The sequence below is a fragment of the Pan paniscus genome, chromosome 19 (genome assembly GCF_029289425.2).
Source record: "Pan paniscus chromosome 19, NHGRI_mPanPan1-v2.0_pri, whole genome shotgun sequence".
NCBI classification, from domain to species: domain Eukaryota; kingdom Metazoa; phylum Chordata; class Mammalia; order Primates; family Hominidae; genus Pan; species Pan paniscus.
This window is the reverse complement of record NC_073268.2, coordinates 44,717,893-44,744,024: the sequence shown is the minus strand read 5'-3', so window position 1 is coordinate 44,744,024 and position 26,132 is coordinate 44,717,893. Positions and strand designations below refer to the sequence as shown.

At 48.7% G+C, this 26,132-nt stretch overlaps 1 protein-coding gene across 1 annotated transcript; it reads left to right on the top strand.

Annotated features, from left to right (window-relative positions):
- The first annotated feature begins 113 nt into the window (after positions 1-113).
- Positions 114-23,061, top strand: LOC106634422 (uncharacterized). The gene is made up of 4 exons (XM_063598707.1): positions 114-327; positions 9,395-9,682; positions 14,345-14,444; positions 21,302-23,061. Exons 2-4 carry the CDS (start codon positions 9,410-9,412, stop codon positions 21,361-21,363), a joined length of 435 nt encoding a protein of 144 aa, XP_063454777.1. The 5' UTR covers positions 114-327; positions 9,395-9,409; the 3' UTR covers positions 21,364-23,061.
- The last annotated feature ends 3,071 nt before the right edge of the window (positions 23,062-26,132 follow it).

Here is a 26,132-nt window from a genome sequence, read left to right as displayed (position 1 = left end):
AAGGGGACGCAGCCTGACTACCTGGAGTGCAGCGCCAGTGGGCCCAGCCAATGCGCATGCGCGAGGCGCGAGCGGCTTCTCCTGTCACAGTGCTTCCCACGGTTGTCTTAGAGACCAGTCCCTGAGGCTTGGCACAGCAGGAGCCCTCCTTGGCAGTGCTTGGGTGTCGGGGCGCTGAGGCTCCGGCCTGACCTCTTCACGGGATCGACGGCAACGTCTCCGGATGCCAGGAGTCACAAAGGGCCGACCAGGAGGAGGAAAGCCCAGGCGGAGTCCGGGGGAAGCAGCGCGGCATCCCAGCCTCAGGCCTGCCTGGACGGTGTTGGGGTGAGTCTCCCCAAAAGTCGTGCCGCTGTGATGTCAAGGACAGGTCGGCCTGCGTGCCCCTTGGCTGCTCTCTCACCTGAGGGTTGTTCTCGTCGAGAGCCTAACCCCGCAGCCTCAGGGGTTTCCTGGTGGTGTGTATTTCAATGCGTCTGCTGTATGACTGTGTGTGTGTTTCTGTCTGGGTGTGGTTGTGTGTGTGTGTGTTCCGTTCTCTCTTCTCTCTCTGTCTCTCAGTCTCTGTGTGCTTCTTTCCCTCTCTCTGTCGGTTTGTGTGTTTGTGTCCGTGTGTGTGTGTGTCTTCAGCCGAATGTGCCCTGTGTGCCACAAAGCGATTTCTCGCATGGCGGCCTTCCTTTGGTGAGCCTCTTTCTGCGTTTCTGCCTGGCTCATGAGGCCAGTTGTCATTCGTTTTCGCCACCGCGGAGCTGCTTTTTGTGTGTGAAGACCAGACCCACGTGAGGAGATGCATCGGTCCCGGAGCAATTGAAATCTCCTCCCCATCCTCAGCAGCCTCTTTTCTAGTATCAAGATAAACACACTGCAGCCGAGTACAAGAGCCCCACAGGAGTTCTTTGTCCCGCAGGGGAGGAGCGGACCCACGTCAGAGAAGTTGATTTTATCTTTTCACTGCTCTTCTGTGGGAAATGAAGCCACAGCACGATACAGTCTGCAAGAGGAAGCCAGAAATGGGAGATGGCAACAATCCCTGTCACTGGAATGCTGGCCTCTCTGGACAAGCCACCCTTTTGGAACCCCTCCCCTTATGCCCGTGGCAGTGACATGGTGCTATATCCTGCCTGGGCTTCGGCCTCTGCTCTGTCCTCCCTCTTGCTCTGTCCTCCCTCTGCTCTGTCCTCCCTCTTGCTCTGCCTCCCCTGGCCTAGATGCCTCTCACTCTGGCCACATGTCTTCCCTGTCCGTCAGGGACTTCCCAGTGCTTGACTTCCCAGTCTGTCAGGCAGACTTTTCCTGGAGATCCCTGTTATGATTGCTTCTCTCTGCAAACCTGTTTCGCTTGATTGGGCAGATCTCGTGACCGTTGAGCTCTTTGCTCCCATAAGTGTCTCAGACAGGAAAGCCTGCTTGTTCTCCGTGTTTCCCCTCATGGGTGGGTGGATTGCCTAGAATGAGTGCTAGGCGACCGTGACTGGCCTTGTCTTCTAGGACAGGTGGTGTAGCATTTCCTCTGCACTTCCTGTCTCATTCTTAAGGGACATCCTCTCCTCTGCTCCTGGGTGGACTGACTCCCTGGATCTTTTAGCCGTAACGGATGTCAGGGAACCAAGGGGACTGGGCTGGGTCTGGGGCTGGGTCTGGGGCTGCGGCTGGTGCTGGGGCTGGGGCTTGGTGCAGGGTACGTTGTGTGAGGGCTACCTGGGCGATGGAGCTTTGGCGGTGGGTTGAATTTTGCGGAAACCTCTTTGCTCCTCTGGCAGGAATTTCAAAATTTGGCTCCGGTCAGTCACAAGCCCCCTCCTGGTTCACAGGTGTTCTTTAATTTTTCATTGCTGTGATGGAAATGTCACTTGTTCCCCCCTTCCACCGGGCACATGCCTAGACACCACCGTTTGTTTTGGCTTCGCCCCACATTCCTCTGGTTACACACATTCACGCCATCTGCTGTGGGATGGGCCAGTGCCACGCGTCATCGCATGGTCTCCACCTGGGGTTCACCCCTGTTCCTGTTTGCACATGTCCTGTAAATTGCGGTCGGGCTTCCGGAGCCCCAGGGCTTTTAGAAGCCGGGCAGGCCAGTGCTCTTTCAAAGGAGGAGGGAGGCAGAGGGCTGATGGATCAGTGAATTTTCAACTGACACCACGCCGTAAGACCCATGGGATCATTCTGTGCTGCAGTAAGGCCCTGCCTGTCTCACCAGATGTGGTGAGCCCATCCTATCTCACTCGGAGGGGGCCCAGATTGGATCTGAAGGGGAGTCCCAAGAACCCAGCAGGCGTCCCGAAGCTTCTGCTCCCTTGGTGGGAGTTGGCTCAAGGAGGTCCTGATGACAGGACTCCTGGGGGTTTGGCCCTAGGACAGGACACCCGCGGTACCCTCTCCCACGCCGCCGCAAACTGGACCTCGGATCCAGTTGCTGCCGAGGCTGCAACAGGAGCCCCTCTGCTACCGCGCAGTAGCCATTGTTTCAAGGGGCAGCAGCCTGACTTCCAGCACCGGAGCTTTAGTCGGCCTAGCCAATGTGCCTCCACGAGGCTCTAGCTGATTGTCTCGTCACAGTGATTTCCACTGTTGTCTTGATATCCAGTCCCTGAATTTTGGCATAGCAGGAGTTCTCCATGGCTGTGCTTCGGTGAAGGGGCTTCATGCCTCCGGCCTGTCTTGCAGGAGTTTTAATACCCTTCCCATCCTGTGTTGCCTCCTTGCTAGGATCAAGACGACCGCACCCCAGCCAAGGACAAAGGCCTCACAGGTGCTCATTGTCCACCCGCAGGACTGTGCCCACAGACCTTCAAGAAGATGGTTCTCACTCCTCTCACCCTTTGCCCTCATTGAGAAATCTACCCACAGCTATACACTGGGACGGAGAAGGAAGCTGGCTACAAGATGGGGCAAACATGTCTGTCACTCAAACGCTGGCCTTCCTGCCAAGTCACCCATTTGGCACTTTCTCCCAGATGTCTGTGATAGTGGCATTGTGCTATGGCATTGGCCTCTGCTCTGTCCTCCCTCTTGCTCTGTCTGCCCAGTTCCTGTGAAGCCTAGAGGCTTCTTAGTCTGGCTCAATGTCTTCAACAAAGAACACTTCCCAGTCCATTAGGGAGAAATTTCATTGGGGTCCCTTTTATGATTGCTTCCCTCTCCAAACCTATTTCTGGATGATAGGGTATGATGATCCTGGAGTTCTGGGCTTCCATACCTGTCTTGGACAGGGGAGCTCCCTTTGTCTGCATGTCCCAATGATGGCTTTGTGGTCAGTCCAGGAAGAGCGGGAGGCAACCCCACCATGGCTGACCTTTGCCTTCTAGAAAAGTTAGTGTTGCATCCCACCTGCCCTTCCTCTCTCATTCCTGAGGGCCATCTGGTTCCTCTGCTCCTGGGGAAAGTGCCTCCAAGCACTGAATCTTTTGGCTGCCACGGATGTCAGGGAGCCAAACGGACTGGGTTTTTCTGGGTGCAGGGGAGGTGGCGTCAGGGGTACCTACCGGTGGCGGGATGTCGGTGTGGTGTCCTTTGTTGAAACCTCTTGGCCCCTCTGGCAGTCATTCCTGAATGTGGCTTGGACTCAGGAACAGGCCCTGTCTCACAGGTTTTCTAGTGTGCTTGGCTTTTCCTTGGCTTTGTGTGGGAGGTCCCAGTGACCCACCTGTGCACACCTGGATGTCACTATCCGTCTCAGCGTCGCCCCATACGGCCTCAAAGACACACACTGACTCCATCTGCTCTTGGGGAACATTAGTGCCACGTGTGGTCACATTGGCTCCATCTCGGACTCGCCTCTGTCTCTCCTTGCACATGTCGTGGAAAGCAGCGTCGGGATGCCAGAGCCCCGAACCTTGGAGATGAAGTCAGGCCACAACTCCACCTAGGAAGGAGGGAGGCAGTGGGCTCATGGATCAGTGTATTTTCAGCTGACAGTATGCCTTGCAGCCCTTAGGATCTTTCTGTGCCCCAGCGAGACCCTTCCCGCCTCACTGCATTGTAACCCCATTCCTGATCACCCCGTGGGATCCATAGTCAGATCTGAAGAGGAGTCCAGAGAGCCCAGCCGCACCCTGAAGCTCCTCCTCCACCGGGAACCGAAGCAGAAGACCGATCAAGAAGGTCCTGATGACAGGACCTCTATGGGTCCAACCCTTGGGCCTCCCGCAGGACCCTCTCGTAGTCCTCTTCCCACCCGCCGCCTCGGACTGCGCTGCCGCCGCCACCGCTGCCCCAGTCCCCTCAGCCGCGCGTCGCCGCCATTTTTTAAAGGACCCGCCGCCTGACTCTCCGGAGCAAGCGGGGATTCGGCCTCGCCAGTGCGCATGCACAAGGCCTTAACCTCCGCTTTGGTCGTAGTGATTGCCACTGTTGCCCGAGGATGGGTCCCTGAGACTTTGCGAAGTAGGAGCCCCGTGTCATTGTGCGTCAGAGTCGGGTCTGAGAGCAGTCCTGGCCAGGGCATTAACAGGATGGTCTCCGGAGCCTGGGATTCTCGGAGGGTCGACCACCAGGAAGAAACCTCAGAAGGAAGAAACCTCAGGCGGATCGCCGGGGCGGCAGCGCGAGATCCCAGCCTCAGGCCTGGATTCGGGGAGGGTCGAGGAGGGCCCTCTCCCAATCTTCACTTCACCCGCCGCCGCCCCAGTCCCCGCAGCCGCCGCTCCGTGGTCATTTTTCTTTTCTTTCTTTTTCTTTTTTTATAGTCGGAGTCTCACTCTGTCACTCAGTCGAGTTCAGTGGCGGGATCTCAGCTGACTGCAAACTCTGCCGCCCGGGTTCAAGTGATTCTCTTGCCTCCGCCTCACGAGAACCTGGGATTAGAGGGATTAATCAGAATCGGGGCTAAGACCAGTCCTGGCCAGGGCATCAACAGGATAGTCTCTGGAGGCCGGGATTCACGGAGGGTCGTCCAGGAGGAAGAAACTGCGGGCGGAGGGCCAGGGAAGCAGCGCGGGATCCCAGCCTCAGGCCTGCACGGACGGTGTGCCAGTGAGTCTCTTCAAAAAAGGAGAGGTTTGCTTGTGTGCCCGTGGGCTGCTCTCTCACCAGTGGGTTGTAGTCGTGGAGAGCAGAACCCTGAAAATTCAGGGGCTGCCTGGGGGTAGCTGTTACCGTGCCACTGCTGTATGTCTTTGTGCGTTTGTGTGTGTGCGTATGTCTCTCTCTTGTTTCTCTCTCCCCTTTCTCACTCTTTAGCTCTGTGTCCGTGTGTTCGTGTGTGTGTGTGTGTGTGTGTGTGTTGGGACACATGTGCCCTGTGCGCCAGAGGGCGGTATCTTCTACGTCCACCTTTCCTGTGGTCAGCCTCTCCCCGCGTCTCTGCCTGGCTTGTGTGGCCCGTTGTCAGTCATTTTTCTGGCGGTTCCAGTTTAGGTTTGTGAAGGTCCAGATGAGGTGGGGAGCTGCGTCTCTCTTGTAAGAATTTAAATCACCTCCCCACCCTGAGAGGCCTCTTTTCTAGGATTAAGTCCTCACCCCCCAGCCAAGGATAATAGCCTCACCGGAGAGATCATTGTCTACCTGCAAGAACAGTGCAGAGCGACCTGAAAGAAGATGGTTCTCATTCGTCTCTCTCTTTCATCTCCTTGAAATATCTAGCCACAGGGTAACACAGGTTTTGAGAGGATGGGAACGGAACGTGGCAAGGATCTGTGAGTGTGCAGGCTGTGTTTCACATATCATTAAACATAGTCTAGTGAGGGTTCTGCAGATAGCTGGCGTTTAAAGTTGTTTTATTGAATCAAGGAAAAGAAAAAATGCTGAGAAAAAAATGACACAACTTGCCTGCCAGCCCATCTGACTGTTACAAATTTAATTGTAATTTTAATTTATCTTCTCACGTAAAGGTCCTTGGCAGTGATACCTAATTTCCTAAGATAGCCTTGCTTTATATTGTATGATTAAGATGTCATGCATATCAGACTATCTGGAAATTCTTCCCAACGTCCTTGACATACGTGATTAATCACATTTCCAAAATAACATACCAAAACGAATAACAGAAAATCATTTTAAGTTGTGGTTCCTTCATGCACAAAACATTTCATGTGTGTCTGGCACTCTTCCGGCCACAGATTTCATCTTAACCTAAGTATTGAAATGCTTGTGCCCTTTGATTAATTTTTCTATGTAAATACTTTGATAATAAGCTACATTGAGGCCGGGTGCAGTGGCTCACACCTCTAATCCCAGTTCTTTGGGAGGCTGAGGCCAGCAGATCACGAAGTCAGGAGATCAAGACCATCCTGGCCAACATGGTGAAACCCCGTCTCTTCAAATATACAAAGAATTAGCCAGGTGAGGCCAGGCTCTGGCTCATGCCTGTAATTCCACACTTTGGGAGGCTGAGGAGGGTGGATCACCTAAGGTCAGGAGTTCGAGACCAGTCTGCCCAACATGGTAAAACCCTGTTTCTACTAAAAATACAAAAAATTAGCCGGCTGTGGTGGCAGGCGCCTGTAATCCCAGCTACTTGGGAGGCTGAGGCAGAAGAATCACTTGAACCCAGGAGGCAGAGGTTGCATTGAGCTGAGATCATGCCACTGCACCCTCTGGCCTGGGGGACAAGAGTGAAACTCTGTCAAAAAAAAAAAAAAACCTGGTCTATACTAAAAATACAAAAATTAGACCCTGTCACGTCCAAATGAGAAAGACATTGTTTGTCTCAAATTGTCTGACACTAAGAAATAGTGCAGACTGGACACATGAGGTGACTGACACCTGTAATCCCAGCACTTTGGGAGGCCGAGGCTGGTGGATCACCTGAGTTCAGGAGTTGGAGACCAGCCTGACCAACATCGTGAGACTCCATCTCCACTAAAAAAAAAGTACATGAAAATTAGCCAGCTATGGTGGTGCATGCCTGTAAATCCCAGCTACTCAGGAGGCTGAGGCAGGAGACTTACTTGGACCTGGGTGGCAGAGGTTGCGGTGAGTGGAGATCACACCACTGCACTCCAGCCTGGGCAACAAGAGTGAAACTCTGTCTCAAAAAACAGAATAGTGCAGAGTAAAAGCAGATTTATGTATGTATGTATGTATTTTCAGAGAAGCAGGGAATCTGGAATTTTGGGTGAAATGTCTGTTTCCAGAAGCTGAAAGTGCTCTCAAATGGAAACTTCAGGTTAGCCTATATCAAGCTTCTCCTTGTTCTATGTGTGAATAGCATGGGACAGAGGGAACAGCTTGAGCCAAGGCAGGATGGTGGGATGGGACAGATGGCCAGGGCTGCTGCACTGGGGGCTGTGGTGGAGGATTTGGCTGGAAATGCAGGTGGGATCAGACCATGAAGAGTCTCAAACACAGACCTGAGGACCCTGACCTTTATCCTGGGGGCGGCACGAAGCCATGTTAGGTGAAGGAACAAGGCTGTTTCTCCCTCAGCACTAGTGCAAGGAAAGTCCAGGGAGGCCCTCAGTGGAAGCTTGCTGCTGGATTTGTTGATGTGCCTTTTCTCCTGCCTGCACTAGGGTCAGAATGGCCTGGGGTACTGCACACTTCCTACCAGGAATAGAAGGCCCCACAGCTATAGCACCTCTCTTCCCTTTAGTTCTTTGGAAGGATGAGCAAAATTATTCAGCCTCTCTGAGCCTCAGTTTTCTCATCCATAAAATGAGGACAGTACACCAACCTCGCAGGTCACAAGGATGTTATGAAATCAGGTGAGCACAGCATAGCAGGTGTATTTTTGGGTCCTATTATTACATGTGAACTAAGTTGCCTTGTAGAAAAGACACAGGCTCAGGGGACCTGTGTTTCAATCCCACTATGCCCCTGTAATGCCCACCTCTCAGGGATGATGGAAAGATTAAATTCACGGAGATGATGCTTGTGCAGCATCTGATACCCAGCAGATGCCTAAGAACCTAACCTACCACCCACCTGAGCAAGCACAAGCAGTCCTGCTCCTCCTGCAAGCACTGGGGATGCTGCCTCCCACCTGCCTTAGAACACTGCTCCTCCTCCCTCTCTGCAGGGGGCATTTTGTAGGCCTCAGTCGCTGGGCTTGCTGTCCTCTCACCTGCCTCTCAGCACGGGGCTCAGAGCACACATTCTTCACCTTTGCAAGAAGCTTCTCTACGCATCCCTGCCCCCAGGCGTGCTGAGTGCATTCACCTATTGTCTTATTTATAATCAGGACAGAGTTGCTCCCTACTGTGTAGATGAGGAAATGGAGACCTAGAAAGGGAAGGAAAGACCAACACTTTGAGCACCTGCAATGTGCCGGAGGCAATGTACCCATTAGCTCTGCTTCACAGCAGCCCAAGAGGGAGGTATTATTCTTCCTCTGTGTAAATGTGGGTGTTGAGGCTCAGAGAAGGGCAGCGACTTGTCCAAGGTCACATAGCAAGCAACCGTCAGTGGCTGAGGGCAAACCCAGGTCTTTCTGACTTCAGAGTGTGGGATTTAGAACAAACATTTGCAACGTGAGGTTGACAGATCCATCCCCCAGTGCTGTTCCAAGGACCAGATGGGGTCATAAGTGTGTGAGTACCTGACATGGTGCCCAAGGACTGGGAGTAGAAGCAGAATCCCATCCACCTCCACCTAATCATACAGAGAAAAGAGGCAGAAGCCCAGGGAAGGCAGTGCTGTGCCCAAGCTGTCAGCAAGCAGTAGGCAGAGCCCAGGCCCTTGCTTTCCCATGCCCACCCCTTCCCAGTTCAGGGCAAGGCCACCTCTCCAGGGCCTTTCCCTCCCCTAGAGAGGAAACTCCCCAAGTTCCTCTGACCAGGCAGGAGAGCGAATGAGAGCAGAATATTCCACTTCGGCACACACACCTGGAGCCTGAGGCTGAAAGCTGGAATCCCAGACTTTGACACTCAAGAAGGCACCTCCACACTCTTTCAGCACCTCCACCTGGGACCTTCATGAGCACCTTGCTTCCCTCCCAGGGGAGAGGGGGTGTCCCAGAGACACTGGGGCCCTTAGAAGGCACTATGAGTTGGCAGTGACTGCAGCAGCGTGGTGGGATCGGGGGTGGTGTAGGAAGAAGGGGAAGCAGATCACAGCACTCAGGATGGCCAGAGCTGAAGACATCAGAGTCTCCTGCCCTTGCTCTGCAAAAAAAACCCCACAGCATATTCCCCTCCCACTCCACACCTCCCAAGGTCAGCAGTCAGCCCCAGAGGAGGAGCAGCGAGGCCTCAGGAGGACGGCAGCCACTGCTGGCAAGGCGTTGGTGTTCTCTTGTTGAACTGCACAGGTTGTCAGCATCAGACAGGGTCGCTCTGTGACCATGATGGGTCAAGACAAAGCAAGGTCACTTGGTAGCTATCATGGCTCAGCTCATGCAAAACATGGACAAAAATGACCTCACACCCCCTCCCCTGTGTCTATGTCATGACCACTACCTCTTTGTCAATTGCAGCGTTAGCTTCGGTCTTGTCTTCTTCCTTCCTTCTAGGTAAGATTGGGGAAGATGCCAGGTGATAGAATCCACCCTGCCTCTGACAGCATCCAATCTGGAGCAAAGGCTTCTTTCAACCCTCCCCCAAGCTCCCAGTACAAGCCCAAATTCTGGAACAAGTCTTTTCCAACACCTCCTTCAGAGAAACTCCCTGGCTCCAGGCAGTGCTTGCTCCCCTCACTGCAGCAGGAAGCCCAGCTTGCGAACTGCAGGTGTGCTCCAGGTGGTCGCTGGATGCAGGGTATTGACAGATGGATCCCATCAATACCCCCACTGCATAACCATGTAAGCATATCATCCCCCACTTGCACATGAGGAAACAGAGGTCCACAGGGTGGGGAAGGGAAGACATAATTTGTCCTTCAAATGCGATACCAGTGAGATGTGAGAGGCAGCACCCCTCATAACTCAGCGAGGCAGTGGGCACACCAGGACCCTCCCAGGCAGATCGGGTGTGTGGTCGCCCCCATTGCATAGCATGGGCGGGATTTGGGGGACCACACATGGGTCTCGCCACCTCTCCACTGGCCCGACCTCCCTGCAGACCCCCCGGAAAGGGTTAGCATCTGCTTGCTGGCTGGCATGGCCGCCAGAGGTCTTTGCTTATGTCTAATGTCCCTGTAGTTGTTCACAGGATGGGAGCTGCTCCTGAGATTCAGCACCACACAGGCACTGCACAGCACTGTGCCATGGTGGTGGGCACTCGCTTTCCAGATAGGGCCCATGTTGCCAGCAGGCATGATGCATCATTTACCCTATCCTGAGTGCAATAGGTGGTTTTATAGAAAAAAACTTGGGCCAGGAGCGGTGGCTCACACCTGTAATCCCAGCACTTTAGGAGGCCAAGGCAGGCGGATCACAAGGTCAGGAGCTCAAGACCAGCCTGGCTAATATAGTGAAACCTTGTCTCTATGAAAAATACAAAAATTAGCCAGATGTGGTGGTGGGCGCCTGTAGTCCCAGCTACTTGGGAGGCTGAGGCAGGAGAATCGCTTGAACCCAGGAGGCAGAGATTGCGGTGAGACAAGATAAGGCCACTGCACTCCAGCCTAGGCAACAGAGCAAGACTCCATCTCAAAAAAAAAAAAAAAAAAAAAGAAAAGAAAAGGAAAAGTATTTGTAGATGAATGAAGGTGACTCCTTTGAATATTGGAGATGATTTTATTGTAGCCATTGGTCTGGCACTCATTCTAATGGGGTGACATGTGCCCCTGCCTTAGTCAGCAGAACACAGGAGTGTGCTACACCTCCCCTCATCTGAAGATTCAGCCCACGAGCAGGAACGCCTGTCTTTGTGTCATACCAACAGAGAGGATGTGTCTGGTTTCACCATTCACTGCAGAGGCAGAAATTACCCAGAAAGAAGAGACAGTCTGTTCCCGGGAGTGTGTCCTTTTGACCTAGCATGGGGGTCATCTCCCTTCCTTGGCCAGGACCCCCAACCTGAACACAGAAGCAGAGAACATGTGAAGGGCTCCCATTCCCAGGCGGTCCAGGGTGCAAGCTCTGAGCCTGTGGTCCTTGTCACTGCCCTTTTATCCACAGCATGGCTGCCACCATCCTGGGCTGGGGCACAGAGGGGCTTTGCAGAGATCAGCATAACAAAAGCAACACTGAGATGCTGCAATAGGAAACCGTGATACCTTCGTGGGCTGCCAAGGCAGCCTAAGCTATTTGTTGCTGCACTCAGTGTCCCCAGACAGCTGTGTGGCTGTCACTGCCTCTGGTGTGTCCATTTTACTTCTCTTCTCCTGCCTGAGCTTCTGCTCTGAACTCTGTCTCTAACTTACAAGAAATCAAGCTCACTGGATTCTGAGCTCTTCGGGCTCAGGGACTGTGTCAGTAGTTCATGTCTCTTTCTAGAGATCACAGCTTAGTATCTGGCACAGAGCAGATACTCAGCCAATGCCAAATGATTCATTTGCCAGAAAGCTGAATTTCATCCATAATCCTAGTCAATGCAAATACATTCTGCCGGTGGGGTGTGTTTGTCCTCTGAAGGCTTTTTCCCAGGCTTTGTAAATACATACAGGCCATTTAGAAATTTGAATGTCAAAGAGTAAAGGAGCTTAGAAAGTAAACATTGGAGAAGTGTGGGAGGGTGGTATTATTTGCAAAACATTCCTGGGTCCTTGTGAGTTCTTTACACCCTCGATGAGCACCAATTCTGGGCCAGGCCAGACACCCAGCTGGACCCAGGAGATACTGAGGTGAGTAAAGCCAAAATGCCTCCCTTCAGCAGGAGTTAGGCAGTCACACCAAAGTGATAAAGGCACAAAACCCAGAGGCAGCAGAGGAACAAGGACTACCTTGTTCCTGGACTGTGTGACCTCAGGGAGAGCTTTCAGAGGAGGACATCTGTGCAGGGCTTGGAAGGATGAACACAAATTTACCTAGCAGAAAAGGGAGCCAAGGAAATCCTGATGGAGAACAGCTTGGGTGAGAGTGTGAGCCACAGGATTGAGGGGCACAGGCATGGAACTGGAGGAGCAGAAAGAATGAGGGGGGATAAAGTTGGGAGGTCAGCAGAGGTCAGTCACAGAAGGTTTTGAATCCTGGTGAGGCAGCAGTGGGTGCTGCACAAGGGACATGGGCCTGGAGGAGATGCAGTTAGCTCTGAGTGAAGACGGAGCACGCCATCCACTAGGGAACCACAAGATGCAAGAGAAATAAGAACCCCGAGAAGACTGCGCAAAGGATGAGGGGCCCAGGGGTAGCACCAAGAAGGTCCCTGTCAGAGGCCAGCTTTGAACGGACACAGAAAAGACTCTTGAGGGCCTCAGCTGCTGCAAACCTCCTCAACAAATCATATTTTACCTTCAAATATTTGCTAAAGAATACTAACTACTGGAAGAGCAATGGTCCATTGATAATAATTATTCCCTCACTGTACATTTTTTACAATTCTCAAAATGCTCTCGGTCCAATGTCTCATTGGAACCCCCATAAAATCCCATTTTACAAATAGGGAAACGAGGCCCTGTGATGTCACACTGAGGTTTGCAGCAGTTCCAGGATAGAAAATAGGGAGCACTTTCATCTCAGCCCTGGGTATAAATCTCAAAGTTCCTTTTCTGGGAGGGGGTCCTTGAGGCCATCCAGCAGCCCATAGTCCAAGTCTTCTTCTTCCTCTTGGGCTTCTCCACACCTGTGTCCAAAGCCTCCTTCTCCTCCTTTGTTCTCAGGTACCACTACCGGTTGTTGAGCAGGGAGACCTCCTGCTGCTGCCCATCCTAGGGTGCATCCTCCAACATGGGTGCATTGTGGTTCAGCCAGCACCTACACCACCTGCAGCCCAGGGCTCCTGTGGTGGGCCTGAGGTTCCTCCCTATCAAATGGAGATGTGCTGGGGTCGCTGCCTTTGCTGAAGCCCATGTCCAGGTCATCTTGGGGGTGGCCAAGGGTACAGGGCCCTGGGGACATGCCAGAGGGCTACAGGGGCAAAAACCAAGAGGATGAGGGGATCTCTGAGTCAGACCACCTGGATCCACATCCCAGAGACTAGCTGCAAGGCCTGGGGAAGACTGGTTTACCTCTCTGGGCATCAGTTTCCTCCCCTGTAAAGTGGGAGGTATAACAGATTCACTCCTACAGTTGTCTCTGAGCTTTACAGCCAGTAATGTGTGCAAAGTACTTCGCACAATGCCTGGCACATGGTAGGTGATAATAAACAGGGTTACTATGATATCATCATCTGAGCTAGGTCACTCATGCACTTCTCCAGTGCCTCAGGGTTCCCCTCCATCCCTCACAGGGTAGCAGCAAGTGAAAGGGATGCCCCTGGCCTTGAGGAGCTCACATCTTCTCATTTCCCAGGGGTCTCCATCCAGTGCCCACACATGCCTGGCATGCAGTAGGTGCCTCATCCACATCTGGTGAAAGAGTGGAAAGCAGGTCATTGTCATGTATTGTTTGGCACAGAATCTGCAGTAGGGGACAGATAAGTGAGTGACTGTAGTTGTGCCCACCAGTTCCTGTCCCTGAACTTTCAGGGATCAAGAGGCCTTAGCAAGTCTAGTACCAGGGAGTGGGCACTGTGTGGTGGAGCAGGAGGCAGGTCCTAAGAAAGGTAGTGGGGTGAGGAGAGGAGCTCTGCCTTTGTGGTCTAGGAGATCCTCCACCAGGACTTCACCAAAGGCCCCGGGCAGGTCATCCCTCCTCCCAGAATCTCTCTATGCTCTTCTGTATAATGGGGCTAGCCTGGAAGAGATACTTGCACAACCATGTTCAGAGCAGCATCATCCACAATAACCAAAAGGTGGAAGCAACCCAAGTATCCATGGATGGATGGACGGATCAACAAAATGCTTTCTATGCATATAGTGGAATAGTGTTCAGCCTTGAAAAGGAAGGAGATTCTGACACCTGCTGCGTCAAGAATGAACCTTGAGGACATTAGGCTGAGCAAAACAAGCCAGACCAAAAAGACAAATGCTGTATTATTCCACTTTTCCAAGGCACCTAGAGTAGTCAAATCCATAGAGACAGACAGGAGAATGGTGGCTACCAGGTCCCGGGGAGGGTGGTGATTGGGGAGTTGTTTTTAAATGAGTTACAGAATTGTAGTTTTACAAGATGAAAAGCATTCTGGAAATTGGTTGCACAACATTGCGAATGTATTTAATGCCACTGAAATGTAAACTTAAACATAGTTAGATAGTAAATTTTAGTTTATTTTACCACAATTTTTAAAATGGGGTAGTTATGCCTGTCACCTTGTGTTGCTGTAGGATTTCATGAGATAACATATAAGGAACCACCCAACATGTTGCCTGGCACATAGTAACTGCTCAATAAATCACAACTGGATGCTATTGAAGATAAAGTTACCTGAGTTCTCTGAAGCTTGCTCTCTTCAGCTGAAAATCCTCCCAAAATATATGAGATGAAACCCTACTGTATTATACAGGGTTCAAAAATAGCACTCCCCCTTTTCCCTTCCCACAGAGTGCAGTGAATAGAAGACACTTCTCTGCACCCCAAAAGCTCCATGCTGATTGCAAGAAGGAAATGCTGGATGGAGGGGTTCCTGGAACTACTGTGAGGGGTGAGCTTTCCCCAGATGTCTAGAAATGAGGCAGGGGCCCGACATCTTCCACCCCCACTAAGGTTGCCTTGCAGTTCCCAGCTGGCTCTATACTTCCTAGAAACTGCCATTTTTCTGCCTCCATTACCTCATAGCCCAGTCAGCACTATCATCATCACCACCATGATCGCCATCACCATCTTTACAATCACGAACACTATCATCGTCGCCATCACCATTCTTATCCTCGCCATTCTCACCATCATCAACACCAGCATCTTCACCATAACTATCACTATCATTGTCACCACCTTCACCATCACCATCCTCACCATAATAATTATTGTCACCCTCCCCATCCTCATAATCACCATCATTATCACCATTACCATCACTATCATCATCACTATCACCATTCTCACCATCATCATCCTCATCATCATCACCATTATCCTCACCATAAATATCACTATTATCATCACCACCTTCACCATCACCATCCTTATCATCACCATCACAATCACCACCATCACCATTCTCACCATCACCATGTTCACCTTTACCATTCTCACCATCATCATCACCTTCATCATCCTCAACATAACTATCACTTCATTATCACCACCTCCACCTTCACCATCACCATCCTCACCATCATCATCACCACCATCACAATGATCCTTGTGACATGGAACCATGCATTCTGGGTAGGAGGGATCTTGGGTCAGGGCATCTAACACATCTTGTAGGATAGAAACCCAGCCCCTCAGGGTCTCACAGTTGGTGAAGTGACTGATTCTTGTGAGGTCATGTTCCTCTGGGTGATGTGGGATGTCACAAGACCAATAAATATGGGCTGAAGCCCATGGCATCACTTCTTTTTTTGTAAAATAAGCTCCATCATCAGTAGTAATTGTATGATAGCAGAGAATAAGAACTCAGCAAATGTAAATAATTTGATGCTATGAGAAGCATATGAAGTGGAGTCCATATTCCGATATGCATCTATTCCAGTGAGGGCAATTCTTTACCACTTCCATGAAGGAAGGGAAAAAATATTCTTACAACATTACCAGAAATCTGTCTGGTCTAGGCAAGGTAGTTCCTCTTTCCAGGGTCTCAGCATTGCTCATTGTCGGCAGTCAGGGCACTCATCTGGGCAGTAGGCAGCACTGCTGCAGGGAAGTTCATGTTATTGGAAACATGTAGCATCTTCTCCTGCTATCATCGCCACATTGTCCATGAACCCACTGGGCAAATCATGAGGAATCTGGGAAAAGTTCTCATAACCAGAATATAATCATCCACATCAGGATATCAGCATTCACCCAACACTACGGTCCAATCAACAGATGCTATAATCTCATCCAAATTTTCTCAGGTGTGCCCTAAATACATTTTTTTTCAACTTTGTAATCCAGGATCCAATCCAGGATTTCCCATTGCATTAATTGTCATGTCTCTTAAGCTCCTTCAACTTCAAACAGTTCCTCTGTTTTGCCCTATTTTTCATAAACTTTTGAGTTTTAAAGAGCATAAGCATTTAAGAAGGATGTGTTCACCTTTTTCCATCTGATGTGTTTCCACATCCAGACTTAGGTCATGTATCTTTCACAAGAAAACCACAGAAATAATGCTGTGGTCTTCCTAGGACATCACAGCAGGAGGCACATGATCAAGTTTGTGCCAGATTTCTCCACTGCAAAGTCATCATTCTTCCAATTGTAATTGATAAGTATTTCATATGAAGATATTAATTATGCATACACATGAATGTATTTTATATGTAAAATACATAAAAATATTATTTCAATGTCTAACCAATATAAAAGTTATTAATTAGATATGTTTAATTTTATTTCCTACTAAGTCTTCAAAATCTGGTGTGTGTTTTACCCTGACAGCACATCTCGGTCCAGCCTGGCCACATTTCAAATGCTCAATATTCACATGGCTGTGGCTACCATATTTGTCAGGGCAGCACTAAAGCACTAAAGAACTTCTTCCTTGGAGAAGTTCTAAGCTTTCAAAAAGTTTGGCAAATACATTTTATAAAATTCTTCAGAATCCATAAATAGGCAATGACACATTTAGTAAGCCATAGAATCCAACATGACATTAAAAATGAATCCCTCGACAAAAAAGAAGGTAGGCAAAATGTTCTTCAGACCAAATGGACAAATCAGTTATGATTACCTAACATGCCCATTATTATTTATTAACATCCTTCATTAATACCCCCAAACCCCATCAACAGGTAAATGAATAAATGCATTGAGGCCTATCTGAACAATGTCCCAATGTAAGTAAGAATGGTAATTCTTACTTCTTTTGCAAGCAGAAAAGACTCAGTATTAGCAAAGACTATTCAGATAGTTTGTTCTTATGCCAGTAGTTGTAATTTCCTGGAGGTCTATGTGACATCAATTATGTACTTCAATACCTCTCACAAGTACTTTTCCTGTTTGGCCATTTTCTGCTATCCATGCTCCCATTTTCTCTATTCTTTTATTTCTAGCCTAGACTTTTCTTTCATCCTATAATTCTTTATCCTAAAAATATTAATTTAAGGATAACATCACAAAATAGTATATTTCTTCAGATGATACTCCAAATTGATACCTAATATACAGAAATGACTATCATGGACATAACCCACAACATGTGAAATATATGGCTCATTCTACTGACATTATAAAGGAAAGTTAATGACAACTGAATTTCCAGTCATTGTTCACCCAACCAGTTGCTTATAAAATGGCAAGGAATTGTAGGTATGTACACAGTGGCTATTTTTTGGTGGAGTGTTCAGCACCTCTCCTCTTGAGAGCCCCCCTTTTCTTCGGGGACCATTTCAATGAGCACCAACTGGGCCTGACCCAACCTACCAGCCCCAGCCCTAGAGGTGATCATGATGCCCAGCTCTGGCAAAAGACTCTACCCTTGGATCATAGCAACTGTTTCAGTACTTTTTTTTTTGGAATCATCAGGAAGGACTCTTGCTTTTTCTACCACTGTGGTCTGTGAGGAAAAAGTAAAGTGGGTTATTTGTAGCACTATCTCTTGCTACAGAGAGAGAAGAGAGTCATCTTCAGAAGGAAAAAGTGAGGCTAAAACAAAAGGAAAAGTGTCAAGAGAAAGAAGGAGAACATTTCTTGATGATTTTATATAAGCCCCTGGGTCCAGCTATGCATGACAGCGACTTGGGTTAAAGCTCTGTCACTTATAGGATCATTGACTTAAATATAAAATAAAGCATTAAAAGCTATGAAGTTTTAGATGAAAATACAGAAAAAAAATCTTTGTAATATTCAATTAATCAAAAAGTCTTAGATGAAGCCCCAAAAACCAAATGCACAAGAACAATTAATAAATTGGACCCCATCAAAATTAAGAGCATCTGCTATTTGAAAGATAATGTTATGAGAACAAAAAAGAAAACTCAAGGGGAAAATACTGGCAAATCTCATGTCTAATAAGGGATTTGAATCCAGAGTATATAAAGAAACTATTAAAATTTAATAATGAGAAAATAAGCAAAGAAAAAAACAAAAAAGGGAGAAGCAAAAAAAAATGTGAACATACACTTTACCAAATATATACAGATGGCATGTAAGTATATAAAGAGATACTACATATTATTAGGCATTATGGAACCACAATAAAATACTATTGTACACACGTGAAAATGTCTAAAATTTTAAAAGAAAGCCCATACAAAGTGTTGGCAAGAGTGTGGAATTCTTATATACTGCTGATAAAAATATAAAATGGTACAACCATTTTGGCAAACATTTTGACAGTCTCTTAAAACTAAACCTAAACCTATTAGCTATTACACTCCTAATATTTACTCAAAGTTATAAGAACTTATGTACATGAATGTTCATTGCAAATGTATTTGTATAAGTCCAAAACCGGAAGCAATGCAAAAACCCATCAACAGGCAAATGGATATATTAAGTTGTGATCGATCTGCACAATAGAATACTTCTCAGTAATAAAATTAATGACCTATTGATGCCTGCAATATAGCTGAATCTCAAAATAATTATGCTGTGTGAAAGATGCCAGACACCTCCAAAATAGGGTCCGTACTACACTTCATTTATATAAATGTCTAGACAAGGCAAACTATTTTATAGTGACAGATTGGTGATTGCCAGGGAGAGTGGTAAGGTAGGAAGATACAGAAAGTTTGGGATTATAAAAGGGCAAGGGGAAACTTTTATGAGTGCTGGATATGTTCATTATTTTTATTTTGGTGATGGATTTGCAAGTACATATAATAACACGCAATGGAAGTAGAAACAGTTTTTTTGTTTCTTTCTTAAAAAAGCACAATTTACTTACTAATGGGATGTGTGTGCCTGTTGGCACACAGCACAACTTTTCAAATCTTAAAATCAGACTGGATCTCAACCACTGGACCTTATTCCTCTTCCACACTGACTTTAGCACAATACTTGCTTTCTTCGCGGTAATTAACAACACCCACCTTAAAGGTAAAGAAATGCACTTCTAACTAACTACTTTTGAAACTATAAACTGCCTCAGCTAGTAGTTCTTAAGGTCTCCAGCAAATGTTGCTTTGTTTCCCTCGAAAATATACAGCCTGGGCAACATGGCAAAACCCCGTCTCTACTAAAATTACAAAACTTAGCCAGGCATGGTGGTGCATGCCTGTTGTCCCAGCTACTCAGGGAGGCAGAGGCTGCAGTGAGCCTAGACCTCACACTCCACTCCAGTCTGGGGGACAGAGTGAGACCCCCATCTCGAATATACACACACACATACACAGACTCACACGCTATCCGCTGGTGCCCCTGTCAGTTAAACACAGCATCTCAGGGCACCTTAGCACACAGTGTGAGAGCCGTGGTTCTAAACACTTCAATTAGAAGTGAAACATCTCTGGCTGGATTTTTAGAATATTTACTTTTTAATGTTTTATATTATATTTATTTTTTATGTTTTAATTAATTTATCTGAATACAAGATTCCAGACATTTGGAAGTAAAACAATGGAAAACATGCCTGCAAACACTAATCAGCACAAAGCTCATGTTGCTATGTTATTATTGACAGTTTAGACTTAAGCAAAGAAATATTGCTAAGATAAAAAAGATTTTACAATGTCAGTCACTAGAAAAGTATGCCAATTTTAAATATGTATAAATATAAAATATCCCTTCAAATTATTTACTACAGAAACTGATATAACTAACAGAAAAATGGACTAATCTACAATATAGATTTTAACATACCTTTCAATTACCGATGGAACCAACAGAAAAAAAATCCATAAGAGAAAGGGAGATTTGATGAACACAATGAACAAACTTGACATAAACTGACATATACAGAACGCGACACTCAACGACTACTGAATACACATCCTTTTCCAGTGCACGTATCATATTTACCAACATAGATTATACGTTGGAATTTAAAGGGACTCATCACAGAGTATTCAGTCATGGGATTTTGCCTAAACTTGTCTGGCCTTCAACAGGGTTCAAATACAGTTAAATTCTTATTTCATCTAAAGAGTCCTATCCTTTTTTTTTGGAAATTTTACCGCAACAATCTAAATTTGCATAACAACTGAACCCAGCCCTTGGAACTTGAAGTTTATTCTAGCCAAAGGCAGATTAAACTGTCTAAGTAGTAATGTCCTTCAAATTGTTGTCCCCTGCTCCAGTAACGGAGTATAGCTCCAAGAAGCTAACAGACTATTTGTCCTTCAGAGTATACATCCTATGTTACATCAAAACGTGGTATAAAGCCTTGAAATCAGCAGCAGAGAGAAAATGAGATCAACAACCATCTAGCCATGACCTCACTACTTAGTAATTACGCTTTTAGCTGTCTCCTTTACTTGATTCCTAACTGCTTATTTCTGGCAGGGTAGCACTAATCTCTGACCAAGCTGACCTTTTAAGAAATGAGCAGAACGAAAAGGCTCTACCACCAGTGATCAGTTTAACAAGCTGCAACACTAGTCACTGGCTGCAACTCTAGTCACTGGCTGCAACTCTAGTCACTGGCTGCAACTCTAGTCACTGGCTGCAACTCATATTGTGGGTTTTAAGAGCTCAGAATTAACATGGAAATACTATTGACTCGAAAAGAAACCCAGAAATCTCTGGGAATCCAGCAAAGATAGAAAGGGTCCTCTCAATAGTCACCACTCACACTTTGCTTTGTTTTGGTAACTATTTTATTACATACGGAGAATATCAAAAAAGTATGCCTTTTCCTCATTGTTAATGCTAACCCTAAAATGGTAAGGCTCTTGCAGGTTGAAACCCCCAGGCTCTCACTGGCCCTTCAACAGAAGGCAGTGAAGTCACCTGCAAGAGCGATCACCCAAAAGCTTCCAGGCTGGACAAGTTTGGACTCAGTTCTTGCAGTTCCCAAATTCACAGTTCTCTTGGGACATGGTTATTTACGGAGCTCCTGAAGATGAGAAATTCCACCCAGGAAATTCTGTTTATAAAAGATTATTCACATCTAATTATCTCAGGAGACATTAACACAGCAATGTTGAAAATTTCCCATTGTTAATCCATGGAGAAAAACTGGACAAATATTTTTTAAAATATGAAAAGCGTCATATAATACAAATTATACTTCCACATGTGATTCAATTTCTATTCATTAATGCCAGAGAAGTTAATAATTATGAATTTCCAGTGGTTAAAAAAAAACATTCATCATTGGAGAGGTGCAGAAGGTTTAAAAGAGATAAGAATTAGTTTTTGGCTTTGGGGCGTTTTATGCTTTCCAAAAGGTTTTGCTCTTTTTTTTTTTTTTTTTTTGCACATAGCTTTCTCTCTCTCTCTCTCTCTCTCTCTCTTTCTTTCTGATTTCAGTTTCTTTTGATTTCTCCTGCTTAGAAATGGTGAGAGAACTTTGGATGTGGAATGTGGAGTAGGAGGAACACGAAGTGGGGATCTGCACTTGGGGTGGTCAGCACTGCGGATGCCCAGCAAAGGCACTGCCTGGTCCACATCCCGGAGTGGTCTCTGCGCCCGAGTCGACATCGCAGCTGATGGTGAAACTTTTGGTGTGGCAGAAGAGTGTCCACAAACTTTGGAAGGTATCCGTTGCCTCCTCCATAGCCGTGTATCCCTGCCGAGGGCGATCATCTCGGGGAGCCGAAAGTCCGGCTCATGGGCCAGGGCTGGCTGGCTGGAGCCACTTGCGCGGCGCAGCCCTGGCGGAGGTTCAGGCGGCCCCGGTGTCGCAAGCGGCTGTGATGCCTCCTTGGTGCCGGAGGGGTCCCAGGAAGTCTGCAGACCAGGGCTGACCAGCGGGCAGCATGGTGGCCGCGATGGAAGGTGACGGGGTTCGCAGCGCCAGGGGACCCAGCAGAGCCAGAGCCCGGGCATCCCGCATCTCCAGCAGCACCGCGGGAAGGCCTGGCGCTGGTGACGTGGCGGCCAGTGCACAAGGCCCACGACCCAGTCCCAGAGGCCAGCCCATCGTCAGCTAACTTCAGGAACCCCGGGCCAGCTGAGGCCCTGGGCCCCACGGGCAAGACAAAGGGCAGAGGGTCCGCAGGCGGGGCCGAGAGCAGGCAGTGCAGGCCTGGCTCCACAACCGCGGAGCTCGCAGGGCGCAGCAGGCACCGGGCAGCAACCAGGGCTTCCAGAGGAGGCTGTGCACCCCCGCAAAGGCTCCTGCCCGGCATCCAGCCTATCCGCGGGGACTCCACGTGCACCCCCTCCTCATTGTCCTTGTCTAGGGCCGCAGCAAGGTCCTCGCTCCCATGGCGTGACTCCGGTGACGCAGGAGCCTGGGCTGAGCAGGTGGAGTAGGGTGAGCACCGCCAAGAACCCAGCGAGAGTGGCGCCCCAGGGCGGCACAGGAGGCCTCATTTAACGTATAAATCATCTCAAAGATTTTATGGCATCTTCTTTCTTTTGACATCTTATAATATCTATAATGTCTATTATATCTTGTGATATAATTATTAACACCACTTCATTGTGATTACTATGATTATTTTTATACCAACACATCTTCGATTATTAATATTCCCAGTTGCTAGAGAAAAATGAAAACGACTAGTTTTGAAAGCCTTACTTCTGCCAATGGAAGCACATTCCAGCATGTCGCCAACGCAATCCACTTTCCACCACTTTCACAAGAAACGTTACTGCACAATTTTACTATCCTACCCTTATATACTTTTTGTGTGTGTGTGTACTTGTATGTATGTATGTTACATATGTAATATATATATATATAAAGTATGCCAGAGATGAACAAGTATTAGAAAATCAAATGCACACAGGTCATGTCAGTGCTATGTATAATGTGGTGTACTAAGTATAGATGTTCAACAGTGTGGGATCCAGGCCAGAACAAGACTCCTAGTCTTAAGCAATTCTTTCTAGGTTCAGTCTCTGGAAATAATGCTTTGTATCAAATGTGTGAGAAAATTAATGGGTTTTAAAGACTATTCTATGTCAACTATAACATTTCATTTGGGGATTTCTGTCCCTTATAATATCTACTTCATTTTGGATGGATTCCTTGAGGCCTGGTTTATTTTTCTTTTCCTTTCTATACATCGCTGCTCAGAGTGATGAATGGAGTTGTATTTTGAATAAAATATCTAAGCATCCTTTTGTGAGCAAGGAGCATGATGGTTGGTACTCAGACCTACCATTTCTCGTTACAGTGGTTATGGTTACAGTGGGGCTGGGGTGTTTACCTGGAGCCTGGACGTCCACTGGGACATGATACTCACTGGGATTTTTTTGTGTCAACCTGGTCTATGATGTCCACCTGGGGACTGGGTATCCACCTAAGGCCTGATGTTTACCTGGAGCCAGATGTGCACCTGAGGCCTGATGTCTATCTGTGGCTTATGTTCACCTGGGGACCGATGCACATCTGAAGCATAGGTATTCACCTGGGGCCTGATATCCACCTGTAGTATGGGTGTCAACCTTGGGGCTGATGTTCAGCTGGCGTCCACTGTCTACCTGGGGCCTGGTGTACACATGGGGCCTGGGCATCCACCTGAGACTTGATGTTTAATATGGTCTGGAGTTTTCTTGGGGCCTGTTCTCCCCTGGAGCCTGGGTGTACACCTGCAGCCTGATGTCCCAGGTGGACACCTGGGTCCCAGGTGATCTTCAAGCCCTAGGTGAAAACTCCAGGCTCTAAGTGGACAACCAGGCCCCAGGCTGATGTTTACTGGGGCCAGATGTCTACCAGGCCCCGGGTGAAAACTCCAGGCTCCAAGTGGACAACATGGCTCCAGGTTCCAGGTAGACACTGGAATCCAAATCAACACCAGGCCCCAGATGGACACCCAGGCCTGTGGTGGACATCAGACTTCAGAAGGTCATCTGGCTCGAGGTGGACATCAAGCCCCAGGTGGATACCTAGTCCCCAGGTGGATATCAGGCCCCACTTTGACACCAGTCCCTGGGTAGATACCTAGGCCTCAGGTGGATATCCAGTCTCTAGCTAAGCATCAGGCTCCAGGGGGACCCAGGCCCCAGCTGACTGGGGACTAGTGTTCATATGGGGCTACATGTCCATCTGGGCCCTAGGTGTCAACTTGTAGCCTGATGTCAACCTGGGAGCTGGTGTTCACCAGAGGACTAAAGTCTTCCTGGTGGCTGATGTCCAACTTGGGATTTTGTGTCCACCTGGAGACTGATGTCCACTTGGGACCAGATGTCCAACTGGAGCAAGATGTCCACCTGTAGCCTAGAACTTCACCTAAGGCCTGATGTTCCCCAGGGCCTACAGGGCCTATGTATCTACCTAGGGACTTGTGTCCAGGTGGGGCCTGAGTTCCATCTGGGGTCTGGAATTAACCTGGGACCTGATGTCCACCTGAGGCCTTGGTGTTCCTCTGGAGTCTGATATCTATCTGGGGCCTAGGTGTCCTCCTATGGTCTGATGTCCACTTGTAGGCTGGTGTCCACCTGGGGCCTGGGTGTCCACCTAGGAACCTGATGTATACCTGAAGTCCAGTATCTACCTGGGTACTGATGTCTACCAGGAAAGTGATATAAACCTGGGGCCTGATAGCCACCTGGGCCCTGAGTGTCCACATATGTTCTGATTTCTGCTTTTGGCCTGAGTGTAGGGCCTGAGTGCCACCTGGGTCCTGATGTTCACCAGGAACCTAGGTATTCACTTGGGGCTTGATGTTCACCTGGGGCCTAATGTCCATGTGAGACCTGGTATTCAGCTAGAGCCTGGGCATCCACCTGTGGCCTGATGTTCAGTTGGTGACTGGGAATTCCACTAAGGCTTGATGTCCACCTGGGGCATAGGTGACCACTTGTGGCCTAGTGTTCCCCTGAAGCCTAGGTGTCAACCCAGGGCATAATGTCTTCTTGGGGCCTGCTGTCCACCTGCAGACTGGTGTCTGCATAGGGCCTGGTATCCACCCGGGGTCTGGTGTCTGCGTGGGGCCTAGTGTCCACCTGAAGACTGAGTATAGACCTCAGACCTGATGTATGCCTGGGGCCTATTTATCCACCTGGGGGCTAGCATTCATCTGGGGCCTCATGTCCACTTAAGCCCTGGGTGTCAACCTGGTGCCTAATGGCCACCAGGGATCTATGTACTCACTTGGGGCCTGGTGCTCCCACAGGGCCTAGGTATACACCTGGGGAATGATGTGCAGGTGGAGGTGGATGTCTTCCTGGGTGCTGCTGTTCACCTGGGGACAAGGGTCTCCTTGGGGACCGGTGTTTATCGGGAGCCTCATATGCACCTTGAACCTGCTGTCTACCTAGGGCCTGATGTCCATGTTAAGGCTGGGTGTCCACCTGGGACCTGGTTGTCCACTTGGGGCCTAATGTCCACCTAAGACCTAGTGTTCACCTAGGGCCTGGGTGTCCACCTGGAGCCTGATGTTCAGCTGGAGATGCATCCACCCAAGACCTAGGTACTACCCAGGGTCTGGTGTCGAGCTGGGGCCTTATGTCCACCGGGGGACTAGATATCTACCCGAGGCTTGATGTCCACCTGGAGCCCGATATCCACCTCAGAGCTGGGTGTCCACTCAGGTTCTGGTATCCACCCGGAGCCTGGTGTTCATCTGGGGCCCAGTGCCCACCTGGAACCTGGGTATCACCATGGGGCCTGGGTGTCCACTTGGAGCGTGATGTGCACCTGGGACCTGAGTTTCCACCTAGGGCCTGATGAGCACCTGAGACCCAGGTGTCCACCTGGGGTCTGATGTCTACCTGAAGCCTAGGTAACCACCTAGGGCATGGTGTTACCTGTGCCTTGATTTCCACCTGAGCCTGGTGTACACCTGGGGCCTGGGTGTCCATCTGAGGCCTGATGTACACCTCAAGTCCAGTGTCCACTTGTGGCCTGATGTCAACTTGGAAGCTGATATCCACCAGGGGACTGATGTTCTCCTGGGGCCTGATATCCAACTGGGATCAGATGTTCACCTAAGGCCTGGAGTTAATCTGGGGCCTGATGGTCACCAGGGTCCCAGGTGTCCACCTAGGGCCTAGTGTCCAACTAGGGCCTGATGTCCACCTGGAGTCTAGTATCTGCCTTGGCCTTGATGCTACTTGAGGCCTGGGTGTCTTCCTAGAACCTGAGTCCCCAATTGGGCCCTGATGTCCACCTGAGGCCTGGTGTCCTTACAGGGTCTGATATCTACCTAAGGCCTGGGTATCCTCCTGCAGCCTGATGCTCACCTGT

Coding starts and splice junctions, on each gene's coding strand:
- LOC106634422 (XM_063598707.1), top strand. CDS start 9,410: ATGCCAGGTGATAGAATCCACCCTGCCTCTGACAGCATCCAATCTGGA. Junction 9,683..14,344: donor TACCCCCACTGCATAACCAT/GTAAGCATATCA, acceptor CCCTTCCCACAG/AGTGCAGTGAATAGAAGACA. Junction 14,445..21,301: donor TCCTGGAACTACTGTGAGGG/GTGAGCTTTCCC, acceptor TTCTGATTTCAG/TTTCTTTTGATTTCTCCTGC.